Below are 16,615 nucleotides of genomic sequence, written 5' to 3' on the forward strand. Positions count from 1 at the left end.
AACACAAGGCCAGCATCGAGAGGGACAGGGTGGGGTGCACTTCAAGCTTTGTTGATGACCAGGGACAATCTTGGCAAGAATCATCCGCAGTGATTATAGTTTCTGTAGTTTCCTTAGTTTGAGAAAAGGCTTTTTTTTCTTTATGGGTGGTGCTCCGTAAAGAAGATGAAGTTGAAAAAAAGGGGGAATATTTGGAGATAATTGGAAAAATTACCTAAACAGAAATCCGGTGTCATGAAAATATTTCAGATTTTATTGGCTCAACCTGGAATTTTTAGCTTATTTTTGCGCAAACCCTTAATAAACAAAGGCATTCAAGAGTTTTTATTCTCTTTATTTTCATTATACACAGTTCTGATGGTGCTTCACTGTCATAAATGGCCCTAAATCTGTAAATAACACACATATTTTCTGTATAATAGCACACGAGCATGAGAACATATCCAGCTCATGTTCCTTCATTTCCAATGATCTCATCTGCTCCTCAGTTTGTCCTAGGTGGACTCACGGAGCCGGCTGCTCCAAGGAATGCGACTGTGATCGAGAACATTCTGCTGGCTGTGACCCGAAAACGGGGAGCTGTTTCTGTAAGGCTGAATTCCAAGGCCCACAGTGTGACAGAGGTATGAGCAGCAAACACTTTACATTTGACCAACTCTGTCAAAACGGTCACATGAGCTGCACACCTCTGATTCCTGTTTTACATTGGCAGAAAGTTCCTGAAAAAGGTGAAGCAACTGTTGTTTAATGAAAAATTCCTTTTGAAATAACAGTATGGTGCAGAAAGACGCTTCATTTCAGTCAATGACTGCAGAAACCATTTTTTTTATTTAATAAACATTTCCTCAATATCTGTGCTCAGCCTCATGGTAATCCCTCAACCTGTTTGTCCTTCTTACAATCTAAAAGCTTGTGGTCCAGGCTTCTTTGGTGCTGGCTGTGAGCAGACATGTGACTGTCCAGGCGGAGGGTCATGTGACCCCACAACTGGAGCGTGCATCCAGAGGTGTCCTGCAGGCTTTCATGGGGATCGGTGCAAACTAAGTATGATCAAACGTTACATTAAGACAGATTTAAAGAAATTTTTACCTGCAAAAAATAAGACGAACATACAGAAATTAGATCTGAGACAGTTGGACAATGCTGTGAAGGCTCATTCATCGTAATCCTCGTCATCCTCATATGTTGTAAACTCACAGCTGATGTACTGTATGAAATCTTCCTCTCAGTTCAAGGTCACAAAGCACTCAAGAGCTTGTTGCTTTTCAACTTAGCATCAAAAACATGGCACTAGGATCCACACTGACTCGTGTTGACACGTGTGGCTGTTGTTTACATTCTTCATGATTGTACAAATGCCTTTCTGATGTCACAAAAACAAAGCTACACAAACAGTTATGGAGAAGTCACTGAATTTCACTACAGTCACTGCAAATGTTCAGGTTAGGACCCAAAAAGCAGGAGACCAGGATGTGACAAAAACATTCATTTTCTCAACCTGCTATAGGCCTTTCGGTTCAGGGGGATGGTTACACCCTGGACAGGTCACCAGTCTGTCACAGGGCACACAATCACTCACACACATGCACACATGCACAATTTAAAGCTGTGCTTCTCAAATAGTGGGGCGCAGTAGTAGCGGTTTTAGGCACAGGTAATACATGGATCATCATGTGCCTTTAGATTACTCAGCTCATGCTAATAATGTCATTCTTTATGAACTATTGTAGACATTTTGATGACGTGTCTTTATTTTCCATAAATGATTTCTTTGTCTGCCTGTCGTTTAGTTGGTGTCAGTATTTGACATAAAGACAGCAGGTAATGCAGGAAAACAGCTGCACTTTATGACATCATAAATAAACAATCCATCATTTAGAGAAAAAAAAACAATGTTTTTTACCTATTTCTTCAGAATAAAAACGTTAAATATATTGGTGCTGCTGTGTTAATGTTTCAGATCAATTTACATGTAATATTATTTATTGATTGAATTATTTTTCTCAGCATCAAAGGGTTCAGTTGGTCAAAATGTTTCTAGTTTAAATAAGGACTGACAGATATTTTTTATTTCAGGCACTTTAAGTTCCTTTTCTGTTTTAGACTAGAAAAGGGTTTCTGTGTGGCTAAACAAAGTTAACATTTGTTGAAAGTGGATTTATATTGCTTTTTTTTCTTTTGTTATTTTGTTATTTCTTACACAATTTTTATAGATACTAAGCTAATATATTGTCACCGCTGCAAGTTCGTGTGTGTGTGTGGGGGGGGATTTTCTTTTTTCTAGGGGGGCCTTGCAAAAAATAATTTAGAAGCACTGCTTTAGAGTAACCAATTAACTACTAAAGTATGTTTTTGGACTTTGGGAGGAAGTCGGAGTGCCTGGAGAAAACCCACTCATACACAGAAAGGTACCAGCTATAGGATTCGAACCAGGACCTCCTCCCTGTTAACCACTGCTCCACCTTGCACCCTGACGAAAACATAAAAGATTTCATACACTTAAACATAAATAAATTGAAACAAGAAATAAAGAAATAGAAATTTTTGTCTATGAGGATGCTGTGAGCGATAAGTCCTAGCGAACACTTATGACAGGTGAGACCCAAATATATTTTTTATTTTGCCAACTTCTGACACCTGTAGACTGCGCAAGCAGCCTATTAGTGCTGTTCAAGTGATAAGTGCATGTTCCTGTGTGCAACCCCCATATGGGTGCATGTGACCAAGGCCGTAAATGCACTGAGGATGATTAACTTTAATTAGAACATATGTGGTTTACTAGAAATTTGAACCTGAAATGACTGTGACAGAGGGAAACACACACTAAAACCAAGAAAACAGAAGTGCCAATGAACCACAGGAGAGAAACAATCCTCACACAAAAACACAATGTTGTTTTTCTCAAAGAAGCTTGCCCATTCATTTTTGATGCATTTAGAAGATGAATAGATGATTTTTCTGCATCAGTGGATATCCTCTTGTTTCAGTGAACCTCACAGACATGAGTGTTCCTGCACAGCATGACGTCTTTGTCTGTTTACCCTTTCAGTGGATAGAAGGTTCAAGCCTCTAAAGTGATATTCACCCAGGAGCATCTCAAACAACTGTCTTTGTGTGGTGAACTAAGATCCAGAAGAGAACTTTCCCTAAAACCACATAAAATATTGAATTAGTCAACTAAAACAAGATTATTTCTATTCGTTGGGGCTGAGGTACCGTTCAGTTCATGTCAGGGTTAATTTTCTTAATTTATTATTTTAGAGGCTACATGAACAAATTCTTATTTCTACTGCAACATGTCAGTTGTTAGATATTTACAAATTCTAATTAATGTACTTCTAATCAGCTTAATAAAATATTAGTAGTGCTTGTTAATGTCTTATAAAAAGTTTATTAAGGACTCTTTTTATAAAGCGTTACCAACATTTCTTCTTGCGGCCATATAGGTAAAGTTTAATGTTTTACCATCCCTGTTGTGCTGTTTATGCTTTGTCTTTGTGTTTCTCTCTTGCAAGCCTGTCAAATGGGAAACTACGGAGAAAACTGTGGCCTGACTTGTGAGTGCAGTGGAGCTCCGTGTGACCACATAACCGGACAGTGTCTCTGTCCTGCTGGGAAGACGGGAAGCTCATGCCAGGAAGGTATTTGTCTGCTACAGCGTCTTTTAAGAACAGTTTCCAGGAAGAACATGATTCCTTGAGCTCCAGTTTGAACTCTATATAGCCTTCCAGGATGGCTGTATCCGTAGTTTATGAGCACTTGTGGTTGCCGGCCTCTCTGGGTTTTTTTGCCACATCAAGTCAAAGCATGACATAAATGAAATTCTTAGATTCTTCGATTATTTCAACTCTTTTTATTGCTTTAAAGACTCACTCAGAGGATATCGTGTTTTTAACATGTTGTTGTGGAATTTTCTGACGACGAAGAAAATATTTACTGAAAAATGAATACAACTATATTCTAGAAAACAACACAGGTTTCATGATTATGACTAAAAATTGCATAATCATCAATAAAAGACCACTTGAAATGCTTTTTAAATAAATCAAAAGATGATTGGAGTGAGTCTTTAAGGGCTTTGCTGAGAGTAAACCAATATTAGTGGCTTATTGCTCAGCTAATCTGAAGGACACTTTCTCCTTCCTAGACTGCCCTGATGGATTCTGGGGGTTGAAGTGCCATTATTCGTGTCCTATTTGCGAGAACAGCAGCTCCTGCAACAAGAAAACTGGTTTGTGTGACTGCAAGTCAGGATTCATGGGAAAACGCTGCCAAAAAGGTGAGTTCATTTGGAGTTTTCTGGGAATTTTACAGATAAAAATTTAACTGATATCATGAATAAATGTTCTCAACTCAAATGGATTTTTTCAGTGTAAAAAATCTTACAGTTAATTAGTTTAATTAGAAAAAAATCAGGTATAAGTCAAAATTCAATTACTTTTGTAATAGTTTACATTTAATTTTGCCAGGAATTCAATGATTAGCAATGCCGTGCAATTGTTTCAATTTTCCACACAAAATATAAAGGTGTTACATGTTTTTTTTGTGTGTTTAAAAACTTTTTCTGAAAAATGTTTTCCAAAAAATCTGCCTGTTCTGCTGTCTGCAGAGTGTCCAGCAGGTTACTATGGCCCAGGCTGCATGAATCCCTGTTACTGCCCCCCTGATTCCAGATGTGATGCACAGAATGGACACTGCCACTGCCCTCCAGGCAAACGAGGCCATGACTGTGTAACATGTAAGAGCGTCTTTGGAAGTTAGATACAATAGAAAACACAAAAACAAACAGAAAAATGAAGACAGAATGTTTTGAGCCCTCCTTGTCTTGCTTTAGTGTGTGAACCTGGATTCTGGGGTCAAAGCTGTGTGAATAGATGCCAGTGCCAGGGTCCCTCTGTGGGCTGTGATCCAGTGGACGGCCGGTGTGTGTGTGAAGCAGGATACAGCGGAGACCTCTGTGAAAAGAGTAAGTGAACATTTTAAGCGGAAAACCAGATTTTGAAAACACATTTGGTGAGTGCTGCCACTCAGGGGTTAGTGGGCTTATTGCATTGTTTAAGGTGAAAGGTTTTTAATTTTTACAAAATGTTTGAATTACAATACATTTTAAAATTATACCTTTTTAGACAGTTGATATTTCTTACATTTTAATATTTACTTAGCAATCAGAAATACATTTTTAGTATTTTCTTTTGTCTCTCTGTTGTATTTTTTTTGTAAAGCAATGCTTTACATTGTCATTATTCCAGATAATTTTAATTATGTTCAGTTTGATATATCCTATCGATCTATTGATCGATCGATCAAGTCTGTCTGTCTGTCTGTCTGTTTGTCAAAAATCTGAATCATTTGTTAATTATATTTTGTCCATGCATACCAAATGTATTTTCACATTGGACTTATTAACCAATCGCATTTCAGGTGTCCTTTGTTGCCAGGCAGGCTAAGGACCTTCACTTCTGTGGTCCTGTGAAGCAAAATCAATGTCGGTCATTCATTTCTTTCAACCAATCAGATTTTGATTTGGTGTCAGCAGGGCCTTCTAGCAGGCTTAGACAACATCACAGTATTCAGACCTTCTGATTGGATAGAAGTTTTAGGAAGTCACGTGCAGCCTTGTCCAGTTTGACACAAAGCCACGGAGCACTTTTTGATCCATCTCAGTTAAAAACAGAGCTGACTGTAATGTACACCATGGAGGATTTGCAGGAAAATCTCCCACTGATCTTCTTGACTTCCTTCATCAGAAAAATTTGAGTGAATCATGAAGCAGCTGTACAGATTTGTGTGTTTGGCGCTGACCATCCTTGTGTCCACCGCGTCTGTCAAGCGGACATTTTCGCCTCTAAAGCAAATTAAAACCTAAACAGAAACACAACTGGACAGACTCGGCTCTCAGCACTGGCCTTGATGGAATAAAACAGGACTTCTTGATGGAACTGAAGCGTTATAATCTACAAGACAGGGTGATCGAACTGTTTTTGAGGAAAGAGAGGAGGATGGATCTTGTCTTCAAATAATCTGATTTTGTTGATGAGTGAAATGATAAATATCATAATAAAAAATATTCCAAATGATTGGTTTCAATGTTTTTTGCTGGCTGTGGTTGCATAATGAGATTTGTTTACTGTTTTGTTTATTCAGTTTATTTAGAGGCCTAAAAATGGTTAAAGCGGGGTTGAGTGATTCAGACGTAGCACCACTGAAGGCCCCAGGTGTGCAATGCACGGTTCCCCACTGTTTGTGCATTAAAATGTGGAGTTATTGTCAAACTTAACCTGTCCAAACTTAACTTTTATAGTGTTGAATATATTAGTTAACTATAACTAAACTGAACATTAAGCTTTAACCTTGTTGCAGTTTGTTTCCATTTTTTCTGTTTTCAAGGGTTCAGGGTTAAGAACACTTTTGGAAAATGCTGGTTAATATGCACCCGTGTGTGTGTGTGTCTTTGGTGATGCCTGCAGGTTGTGTGAATGGCAGTTATGGTCCAGGCTGTTCTCAGCGGTGCCAGTGTCAGAACGGAGCGCTCTGTGACCATGTCAGCGGAGCCTGCACATGCTCCCCTGGATTCACTGGAACATTCTGTGAAAGAAGTAAGATTTTACTATCTCTTATCATTAAATTATTTTAAAAAATTCAGATTTTTGGTTATTTTATTTAGAATTATAATTAATGAAATGCCGGTGACAGAATGGCGACCTGTCCAGGGTGGCCCCTGCCTTTGCCCACAAGTGGCCGAGATAGGCTCCGGCAGCCCCGTGACCCCGAAAGGGAATAAACGGAAGAAGATGAATTAATTAATTAATGAAATGCAACTTATAAGTGTCAAAAAAAGGTTCATTATGTTTTCTGAATTTTGGTGTTGTTAGTACCCTAGACATTGGGATTTACAACTTATTTTCTTATAGTTTTTTTTTTTTTTTTTACAGAAATAAGCTAAAGAATATTTAAAAAAAAAAGAAAATAACAATTTATATTTAAGGAAATTATTAAAAAAAGTATGATCAATTTTTTGACAAGATTCAAGTTGTCAAATAGATCATTTTTACATTCATTGTGCATTTTGACTGAAATTATAACCTTGCCCAACTCAAATTCTCCAAAAATGATGGATGCAGTTCAACCTGTTTTCCACTAAGGGGCGGTGCAGGACATGTTACAAATGTACTCGTTTGTAGTTCCAGTAAATCTCAATAAATGCTCAGTAAATCACCAGATTGCCAGTATGATGTCATGACTCACACCGTTTTAAAACAAAACAAATCATTAGCTGTAATTTGCACATGTCATTATGGGATGGATCTGTGTGTCTTTGCCATGACAACCCCTTCCTGAAACCATTTTTGTCACTATTTTTATTATGTGCAACATTCAAAATTCAGAAGTATTGATAAATTTGCACTTAGTTGTAGTCTTTGACTTGATTTGAACTCCATCTTAAGGATTGTTCAATATTTCCTTGTTCATTCTACCTCTGTAGTAAACAGAAATCATGTCAGGGTCTCCGCGAGAACGGAGAACGGAGCCTCACATCTCTTGTCAAAACAGCCTAATGAACTCTCATGCAGCCGTCACTCTGATTGGACATTGGCGTGAAAACAGGACTATCATTTCTGTCGGTTCCCTCAAACAGAGGCGTCTAGTTTCTCAGGTTTCTGCTGGGCCTCTTCCTTCAGCAGGAATCAGGAACAGGCCTAAACGGTGAAAAGATCCAGATCTGTGTAGTTCATCTGCTACACGGGGTTGAGATGGAAAGTGGTGCTTCTGTGGAACTATGCCCGTGTGATTCTCATCCTCGTCATGGGATTTTCTGCTCTTAATAACAAAAGTAACAGATTCAACAGGACTTAGATGGCGTTGCTTTTCACAGGCATGTTGCTGGCAGGGTTGCTTAACATTTGACTTAACTAGAGGAAACAGGCTTTTGTGCTGACATGGGGAGCTCCTTCCTCAACCTGAATCATGCAGTTTGTTGTCTTTGATGTTTGCCCAGCGGAAAAAGGCTTTTGAGTGTTTTGTTGTGGTTGTTTAGTTGTCAGTTGCCGATTTGTGTTGTGCGTCCTGCCCGTCCGCTCTCTTTCTGCAGCGCTGGCTGTGTGGTCCCTCGGACCAGCTTTACGGGCTGATACCAGCGGCTCTTACGCAAGCAGGGATGTGGAAACAATCCCCCTGTTTTTAAAGAGCTCATTTAGTCTCAAAACGCAGTCTTTCAGTGACCGCACAGTGTGTGCTTGTTAATGTGCATGCGGTGTGAAACAATTAATTCTTAGCCATAAACAAAGGCATAATCAGAGGGCAGAGTGCTCATCTACCAGCTCCAGCAGACAATGTGTTAATATCAGATGACAGATTGCTTCTCTGATGTGATTATGGAAATTAGCTGCCCCCTGCTGGCACGCACAAATAATATGTCATTCTGAATACCTGAAGATTTAAAGCGGCAGAAAGACTGCTTGCTGCAGCATTCTGCTTTTTACATCAATGATTTGTTGAGCCACTGGTACATAAAATGAAAGTTTTTTTTCCCCTGCAGGACAAGCTGGCCCAGCTTGTTGCCATGGCGTCAGTAAGCACAACCCTAACAATAAACAACAGACAATAAATGAATGACAGTGAGTTAATGTACGGCTGTATTAAGATGACAGAATTCTCAGTGGGCTAACGCTAATAACATTGCAGCCTGACCACAACAGAGGCAGGCGGGGACGTCATGCTGTCAGCGTGGGAACGCCGTGATGGTGGAGCCAGAAGCTGCTGAAAAGGAATGATACTTTATCCAATTTGAGGTTTTGAAGCAGAAAGTGAGAAGGGTGCAGCAGTCTGAACTGGAACTGGAACAGGAGCGGGATAGGATGGGATGCAATAACTAAGTACTGATGCCTTTAGGAAAACGCAAACTACAAAAGACCCACTTTGATGAAACTGTAGGTTTTGGTGTTTTTAGCCTGACCTTGTGGCATTTTGGGGGACAAAAATTAAGTTCAAAATTGCGTATTTTGCGTAAATTGAGTATTTTTTCTTTCAAATCCTTGTGAATCAGGAGCAGACGAAAAATATGCAGGATGGGTCAAAAGCTCCCTGCTCTGCTCCATTCTGATGCATCCACTTGCAGACAAATAGATCCATGTACGTCTTTGTTTTCCTTGCCAGAGCTGGCGTCTGAAACTTGTACGGCTGGATAGCTCCAATATTGCTCGCCATTTTTGTTTTCCTGCTAGTGTTAGGTTGGGGGGTGTTAGGGGCTGTAAGCTAACAGTGGAAACAGACGGGTGACGTGAAGAGGAGGCGGGTTCGGCAACCGTCCCGCCCACAACTCAGAGGTACATTTCTGAAGAACTACAGATGCACTGCAGGAACTACTGTATGTCATAGGAAACAATGCAGATTTTTTTTATTTTGGCTAAAAACATAATAATGATAATTAAAAGACCACTGGAAACACTTTTAAAATAGATCAAAAGATGATTAGAGTGGAACTTTAAAAAAAATTACAGATTGTTTAGCAAAGAATCCAATTCCAACTCCAAAAAGACGAGGCTCCTGGAAAGCAACACTGGCACCATTCAGCTGCCAAAAAATATGGTTAGTGTGAGAAAAACAGATATATTTGTAGTTTTTACTAAACAAAAACTAATAACGAGTTTTTGTTTAGCAAAGGGAAGCTATCATCCAAGTGATTAAATTAAAAGATCCAAAAAATAACACCAAACAGTCAGTATTTCTTGCTCTGGTGAAGTCATACATAGACAATATTTACAGCCAGGCTTTGGAAAGGCTTATTCATCCCAAAGCCTCAAGCTAACTACTTTTGGCGAGGTTTCATGGTGTTTACCAAACTGTGAGTATTCCATGACCAGACACAGACTTTAACAGTCAATGTGCTCTACCTAAGAATGGGAAACAGACCCTAACAGTGGCATCTCTCTACATCAGCAGCTGTTCAGTCGGTTTATGTGTGCAGCACAGTAACCAGGCCCTTTTGTTTTGTGTTGGTGGGGCCTGCGTGCACAGCAGGTGCTCCATTTACCAGCTCTGTGTGCCCCCTCAGCCCCAAAAGGGAACGGGTGGCTATAAACTTTGATGTGGCCCAGATCCACTGCACATGTGTGGGGAAGGAACGCGCTTAACGAACGCAGCCGCCCTGCCGCAGCCGCAGCGTGGGGCTGCAATTTGATATCGGCATTTCTGGGGAGGTGGCAAGCCCGAGAGAGAAAGTAGAGGAGTAGGAAGGTAAGATGAGGGGAACGGGGAAAGAAAGAACACAGCAAAAAAAAAAAAAAAAAGCTGGCATCCAAACTTTTCCTCTCCTCTTTTGTGAAGCTGCCAGTCCTAACCAGTCGGGTGTTTTATCTCGGCCCACAGTTTGCCCGGACGGCTTTTACGGTCTTGACTGTGGCCAGATGTGCGAGTGCAGGAATGGTGCCCGCTGCCACCACATCACAGGAGCCTGCCTGTGCACCGCTGGCTGGGCAGGACCACACTGCATTCTGGGTAATAGCAGCCACATCATTAAAACAGGGTGTGAGGGAGGCCCTCACTGCCGCCCATCACGACATCCTCTCCTTAAACCCTACTAGGATGTGTTTGTGAACAATTATCTCTATAATGAAACATTGCCAATGACTTTTTTAGAGATGGGCAAGGGAGGAGAAGCAAGGGACAACAGAGCCCTCTGGCATCCAGGGTTTAATTGAGGTCTATTCTGGATAAATGCACCCACATGCATGTAGAGATCAACATCAGGGGAGTGAAACCGAGGCTTGGAAGAGTCTTTTAGTAGCTAACCAATCAGTGTTCTCATGCTAAAGTTGCTTGAGGATTTCATGCCTTTGTTTTAATGAAGCCAGTGAAATGCCCACTAAAGATCTTACTCTGTCATTCTGCAACATATTCAAGCCTTTCCTCCTGCCACAGCCATTTTGTGGTTCTAACTACCAGCGCTAGAGTCAGCAGAAAGCCAGCAGCATGACTTAATGGTCCATCTCTGTCATTAGCGCATTTTCCTCTTTCTCCGATTCCAAATGTCACGCTGAACTTTGATCATTAATGAGAAGTTTGCAGAATGTCTGCTCAAAACCAGAATGTCTAAAAATTTATTTTTAGCCCAACTCTAATAGCATTGCACTAAAATGCTTGTGCGATTGAAGTGATTAGGGAGTGTGCAGAGGGCCTGGGTTGTTATGTTGTCATGCCTGTGTGTGTTTGATGTGGGAAGAATGCCCAGAAGGTCATTTTGGAGAGCAGTGCAGTCAGACCTGTGAGTGTCAGAACGGGGGCAGGTGCGACCACGTCACCGGGCGATGCAGCTGCACGGCCGGATGGCAGGACTCAGCTGCCACCTGCGTGGGCATCTCATCACCGTCTATGGCAATGCATGACTAACTTCATATAAAAATGCTCTGTTTTATAGGTTTTTTATTTTTTATTTTCTGTGCTGGTAGCTTACACTGGTGGATTTCTGTTCAGAAAAAGCATTAGTCAGCAGACTGTCAAAACCTATCAGACTCAGAAAACCTTCTCAGGACTTATGAAGAACATAAGTGGCAGTTTGTGCAAACACAAGCAGTGATCACATATAGCGTTGGCTGTTAAAGGGTGTTTGAAATGTACAGAAACATTTGACTTGAATATTGATGTGGAAAATAAATATTTGTTATGAGTAAAAGTGCCTGTTGGAGCTCCGAGCCCCTAAAATGCATAGAAAACCATACTATCATTATATCAGTCCATCTATCCATTTATCTATCCTCTCCTTCCATCTATTTGAGATGTCCATAAAGTTTTATGTGACTGCTTTTCCTTACAATGGACTCTGCACTTACCAAACTTAGGATTGAACCTAGCAGGACACCGTTGAGACTGCATTTATCTTTTTTTTCTGTCTGCCTGTCTTTCTGTCTGTCCATTCTTACTGTTTTTTGCATGCTACTTTTTGTGTTTTTGTGTTTGATGTGAGGTTTTTTGTCATTTTCTATCTCCAAAGTTAATTGTATAGTTTTGCGGATTTGGGTGGGCAGTCTCTGCATTTAGGCGGGCATTGTCCCCCCCTTGCCAATGTCTAAATGTCTATATCTGGCCTTAGTTGGAGCCTAACACAGAAATTTTTTTTGTCCAATTTACAATATTAGGCCTGTATTATTAAATAGAGAATCTGTATTTGCATACGTTTTTAATATTAGATTGGATTTGGATTTGTTGGTTCTTGACTCCTCCCACGAAATCTGGGCTCACCTATGGCCTCAGGTGTAGCTCTTCATAATTTTTTTTGAGACAGTGTGCGTGAGGAGGATAAATATTTTAGAAACCACAAATCCTTGTAACTTTTGCTGTTCAAATAAAATCCTTTTTTTTTTTTTATAAATAGGAAGTCAACAAGTGTTATGTCCAATTTCAGTTGGAACTCACCCTCCTCTCACCAGGGCTGTTGTGGCCACAACAGTGCCATCAGAAGAAGCATCCTATATGTGCACCTAAAAATAGAAATGTAGGGGCCAAAACTAGAAATTTATAGCTGGATAGATAATGTCTGATGTCAGGAGAGCTCTGTCAATCAGGTGATTTTATCCAGTAAATTATCTACAAATGATAAATGGTGACGTTGCAGCTCTAAGGGATGTTGAGCGGGGGGGTCTTGTGTTATGTCTGAAGGTTGTTCAAAGGGGAGGGCTATGAGAAGAGGTGCGACTTTGTCCACGACTGGAGTTGCCACAATGTGACAGGCTGCTGTGAGTGTGTGCCAGGCTGTAGAGGGGCCAGGTGTGACACACCTGCAATAGAGTGAAAATGACAGAACGTTAGTCTAAGGGCGAATGGGAGTCTGAACGTGTGTATCCACTGTCGGTATGCCTCTATGGGTTTTACAACAGTTTCTGCGCCTGGAGGTGCCACTGCGAGCCTGGGATGTCCTGCTACCATCAAACTGGATCTTGTAGCTGCCCAGCTGGAGTTATTGGGCCTGGCTGTGAAGAAAGTAAAGCCTTAATTACAACTGCCCCTATGGGTAGAAGCGAGCTGTGCGAGGGTGAAGAAGGTGAAACCATTCACTGTATATAGGAACTGGACAGAGAAAGTGTGACATCACCGATTGAAAATGGCTTATTTATGACCCCAGCAGAATGAAATCAGTCGCCATTTTTCTCAATATGGAAGCTGCCATATTGGAGCCAGATGACGTCAGTGAGTAGTGATTGTTCCGAATCAGTCTGAGTAATCCTTTCTATGGCAACCCCTCCTGCCAATCAAGAGTGAGCTTGTTGGAAGTCCCCAACCCTACCACTTGAAAGTGGGCTACACAAAATCTGTCCAACGTTTCGAACGTTTAGTGTTGGACCACACTTTTATTAAGGCATTTGATTGGTCAGTTTATAACTATCACTACAGAAAAAATATAATGAAAAAAGTAGGATTAGCAAAATGTGTTCAAAGAAGGTCTCAGAGCAAGAATATTTATTGGTAAATGGTAAATGGTGTATACTTATACTCTTCTGACAAATAGAATGACTGAGTTATAGCTGTTTATTTTTCTATGGAAGTCTACAGAAAAACAGTACTTTCTGCTTTGAGGTTCCTGGAGAGGAGGGCTCACTCAGTCCAGTTCTCACGTACAATCAATGGGTGAAACATCAACGGTGAAACGGCCTTCTAATTTTTTTCAACTCCCCCAAATCTTGTAGACTGCAAAGAACAGCCTGTTAGTGCTGTTCATGTGAGAAGTACACCCTCTTTGGGGTCATACTTATGCATTTAGGCTGACTGTTAGAATTTAAGAAATTAGACAATCATAGTGTAGTTTGTGTGGGCATCCTACAGGCGTCCTACAAGCACTAACTGTATTTATCACGTGCACATTCCATGCGTGCCACATATGTGCTGTCAGTAAGGACCCAGTGTGTACACCTTTCTAACAACCAGCATAAGGAAAGCATTGCCTGTACGCCATAAGTGCAAGCAACTTACATTATCCTTAAGGCTATTTAATGACACACTTACCACATACAAAACAATGCTACGTTCCTTTTTCATTGTGTTTCTAGAGGTGACTGTACCAGCCTCAAGGGAACAGAAAGACACACCTGCGCTCTATTTAAGTTGCAGCCACTCTTCTCTATGACCTCTATAGGCTTGGACACCTGCAGCACCCATAGAAGTCAACCCCCACACGGGTACATGTTCTAAGGCGTAAGACGCTTTATCAGCAAAATCTTTGTCAATGCATTTGTAAAGCTTTATACGGCTTATAACTCTTTTTTTAATGCTTAGAAAGATCAGAACATCATTATTATCAGGACTATATGAGAATGTTTCATTATGTACACCATACCCTGTGATGCAGTACCCACAAACAGCTTCAACACTCAGCACTTCACTGCTCCTTCTACCCCTTTCCAGCCTCAGCTCCCTTCCTCTCCTCCCCAGACATCTGATAAATGTTACACACTGCTTGCCAAGTAAAACAGAAGGCATTGTTTTTGTCTCCTCAGCGGCGGATAAGGGCTTTTGGAAGGCAGACATGCATAATGACAGCGCCGTAATTGCCTCTTTAGTCTGGAGTCCTTTCTTATCTGTCCCCCACGCTGCCTGCCGCTGTCTGACTGAGGAGCTGAGTGCTACAGTCTCACCCAAAAGCATGTTTGCTTCACAGATCTTGGTCGCAGTGACTTGAGTGTTGAGGGGCTTCATTCATTTCATGCGATGAATGTAAAGGGGTGTGTGAAAGAATGTTCCTTTCGTGTCCGCCTGGGTTCGGACACGAGGGAAAGTTGTTGGAAGTGTTGATTTTGTGAGCAAATGTCCCATTTTGTTCACAGAATTATCTGTGGGAGGAAAGAGAAATGGTATGTCCTTATTCCCACAAACTGCTTAGTCTGTGTCCCATTAGGAAATAAACTGAAAAACTATGCATCAGGTCATGATGGGAAAGTGTGACACTTTTTTTGGAACGGCAAAAGCTAGAAATTGAGAAATAAAAAAAATTCTGCTTTCCAAGCAACACGTTTCTGAGTTTTTTGCTAATATGTGTGTTTGGTTAATGCCTCCGTTTGTGTCCCCCTAGTCTGTCTCGCTGGCACGTTTGGACAGAACTGCAGCCGGCTTTGCCAGTGCACTGAACTCCATGACTGGTGCCATCCAGTGACGGGCACATGCAGCTGCTCACCTGGATATTATGGGAAACGCTGTGAACTTCGTAAGCATTCTGTCACTTTTTCCAAAATGTTCTGTTGTCTAGAAAACAGACAATCTTTAGGTTATAAGAAGCTACTAAAAACAAAAGGCTGAAAGAGTTAACACCTTAACCCTTGTGCTATCCTAGGCACTTTAACATTGGGAGTTGGGTCATCTAGACCCACTAGACAGTGCTCTGAACCTTTTTCTTCAATGATTTGTGATCTTCAACGGTGTCCATGGATTACATGAAATCTTTCCACCTTTATCCACCTTTGTCATGGTAGGGAGAACACATCAATATAAGGGTGGGGTCATCTGAGATAGAACAAGGGCTAGACACAGCGGCAGCTCATCTCATTCAGACATTCAGTTACTTAAGGTCATTTAGGCTGCATTTGGAACACGGAATGAGTGACCCCTCCTCCCTGGAGTTCCAAACAGGAAGTACCCACAGGCTCCAGGAAGCTGAAATCCCTTATTAGACTTATACAGAGAATAAACAGTTATTACTTAGTCGTTCTAATTTCCAGAAGTCTTGCTCTGATACCTTTTATAACCTGTTCTTGACAATCCTACTTTTTTTTCTTGATAGTCTTTTCTGTAGTGCAAGTTATTCAAGTTATAAACTGACCAATATAATGCCTCAATACAAGTAGCCTCCAGGACTCCACGTCAAATGTTCAACACGCACGCAACTTAATATTCAAGCCTTATCTGTGTAACTGTTTTTCTGCAAATCTGTATTTTTTTTGCCTTATCAATTCTTAGGATTACTTGTAACACACTTTCTGGGAAATGATGGATGCCAAAAAATGAACAAAAGGAGAAGAAAGATTGAATGCAATTGTAGATGTTCACATATTTCTGTTTTCTTTATGTGAATGTATTATGCAGGTACTTTTCTGTATTTTGTGTAGCCCGCTTTCAAGTGGTAGGGGAGTGGACTTTCCATTAAAACAATGGCTCAGACAGAGTCGGATCAATCACTGCTTAATGACGACGTCTGGCTCCAAAATGGGATAAAAACAAAAACAAAGGAATTGACATTATTTAGTTGGGGCTAGAATTAAACCATTTTCGATAGGTGACGCCACACTCGCTCAGTCCAGATCTCATTTACAGCTTGGAAGTCAAAGTACCATACAAAAAGTTGCACATGCATGACAAGACGGCTGCTTGGATAAGAGCCAGAAATTCCTGCTTCAAAGGAACATTTTATTTCATTTCAGTTTGATTCAAATCAGTTTAATAAAATGTCAACAATAAAGAAAGAGAAAGGGCAGTGCTGCAACAGAAATGATAAACATGGCGGTTATTAGCAGTAAAAAAAAAGATTGTTTAGATTGATCGTACTGTTTGTGTTGTTGCTTTCTTGACTGTGTATATTAAAGTGCTCTCTTCTCAGATATGCAAGACATTGCAAGTGCAAAAGAAACTTTTTCTTAGT

At 40.7% G+C, this 16,615-nt stretch overlaps 1 protein-coding gene across 6 annotated transcripts in view; it reads left to right on the forward strand.

Annotated features, from left to right (window-relative positions):
- LOC101169224 (multiple epidermal growth factor-like domains protein 6) overlaps window positions 1–16,615 on the forward strand; it is a 62,474-nt gene that overhangs the window by 36,923 nt on the left and 8,936 nt on the right. For 4 of the 6 annotated variants that reach the window (XM_011482815.3, XM_020708410.2, XM_020708408.2 and 1 more), the window contains 9 exons: window positions 489–623; window positions 910–1,044; window positions 3,516–3,641; window positions 4,148–4,279; window positions 4,610–4,738; window positions 4,835–4,966; window positions 6,468–6,596; window positions 10,366–10,494; window positions 15,056–15,187. In XM_011482815.3, coding sequence (XP_011481117.1) covers window positions 489–623; window positions 910–1,044; window positions 3,516–3,641; window positions 4,148–4,279; window positions 4,610–4,738; window positions 4,835–4,966; window positions 6,468–6,596; window positions 10,366–10,494; window positions 15,056–15,187 — 1,179 coding nt within the window. The remainder of the gene's footprint in view (window positions 1–488; window positions 624–909; window positions 1,045–3,515; window positions 3,642–4,147; window positions 4,280–4,609; window positions 4,739–4,834; window positions 4,967–6,467; window positions 6,597–10,365; window positions 10,495–15,055; window positions 15,188–16,615) is intronic. The other 2 variants (XM_020708409.2, XM_020708411.2) reach the window with 2 other exon arrangements.

Source organism: Oryzias latipes, chromosome 13 (genome assembly GCF_002234675.1).
Source record: "Oryzias latipes chromosome 13, ASM223467v1".
In the NCBI taxonomy this organism is placed as follows: domain Eukaryota; kingdom Metazoa; phylum Chordata; class Actinopteri; order Beloniformes; family Adrianichthyidae; genus Oryzias; species Oryzias latipes.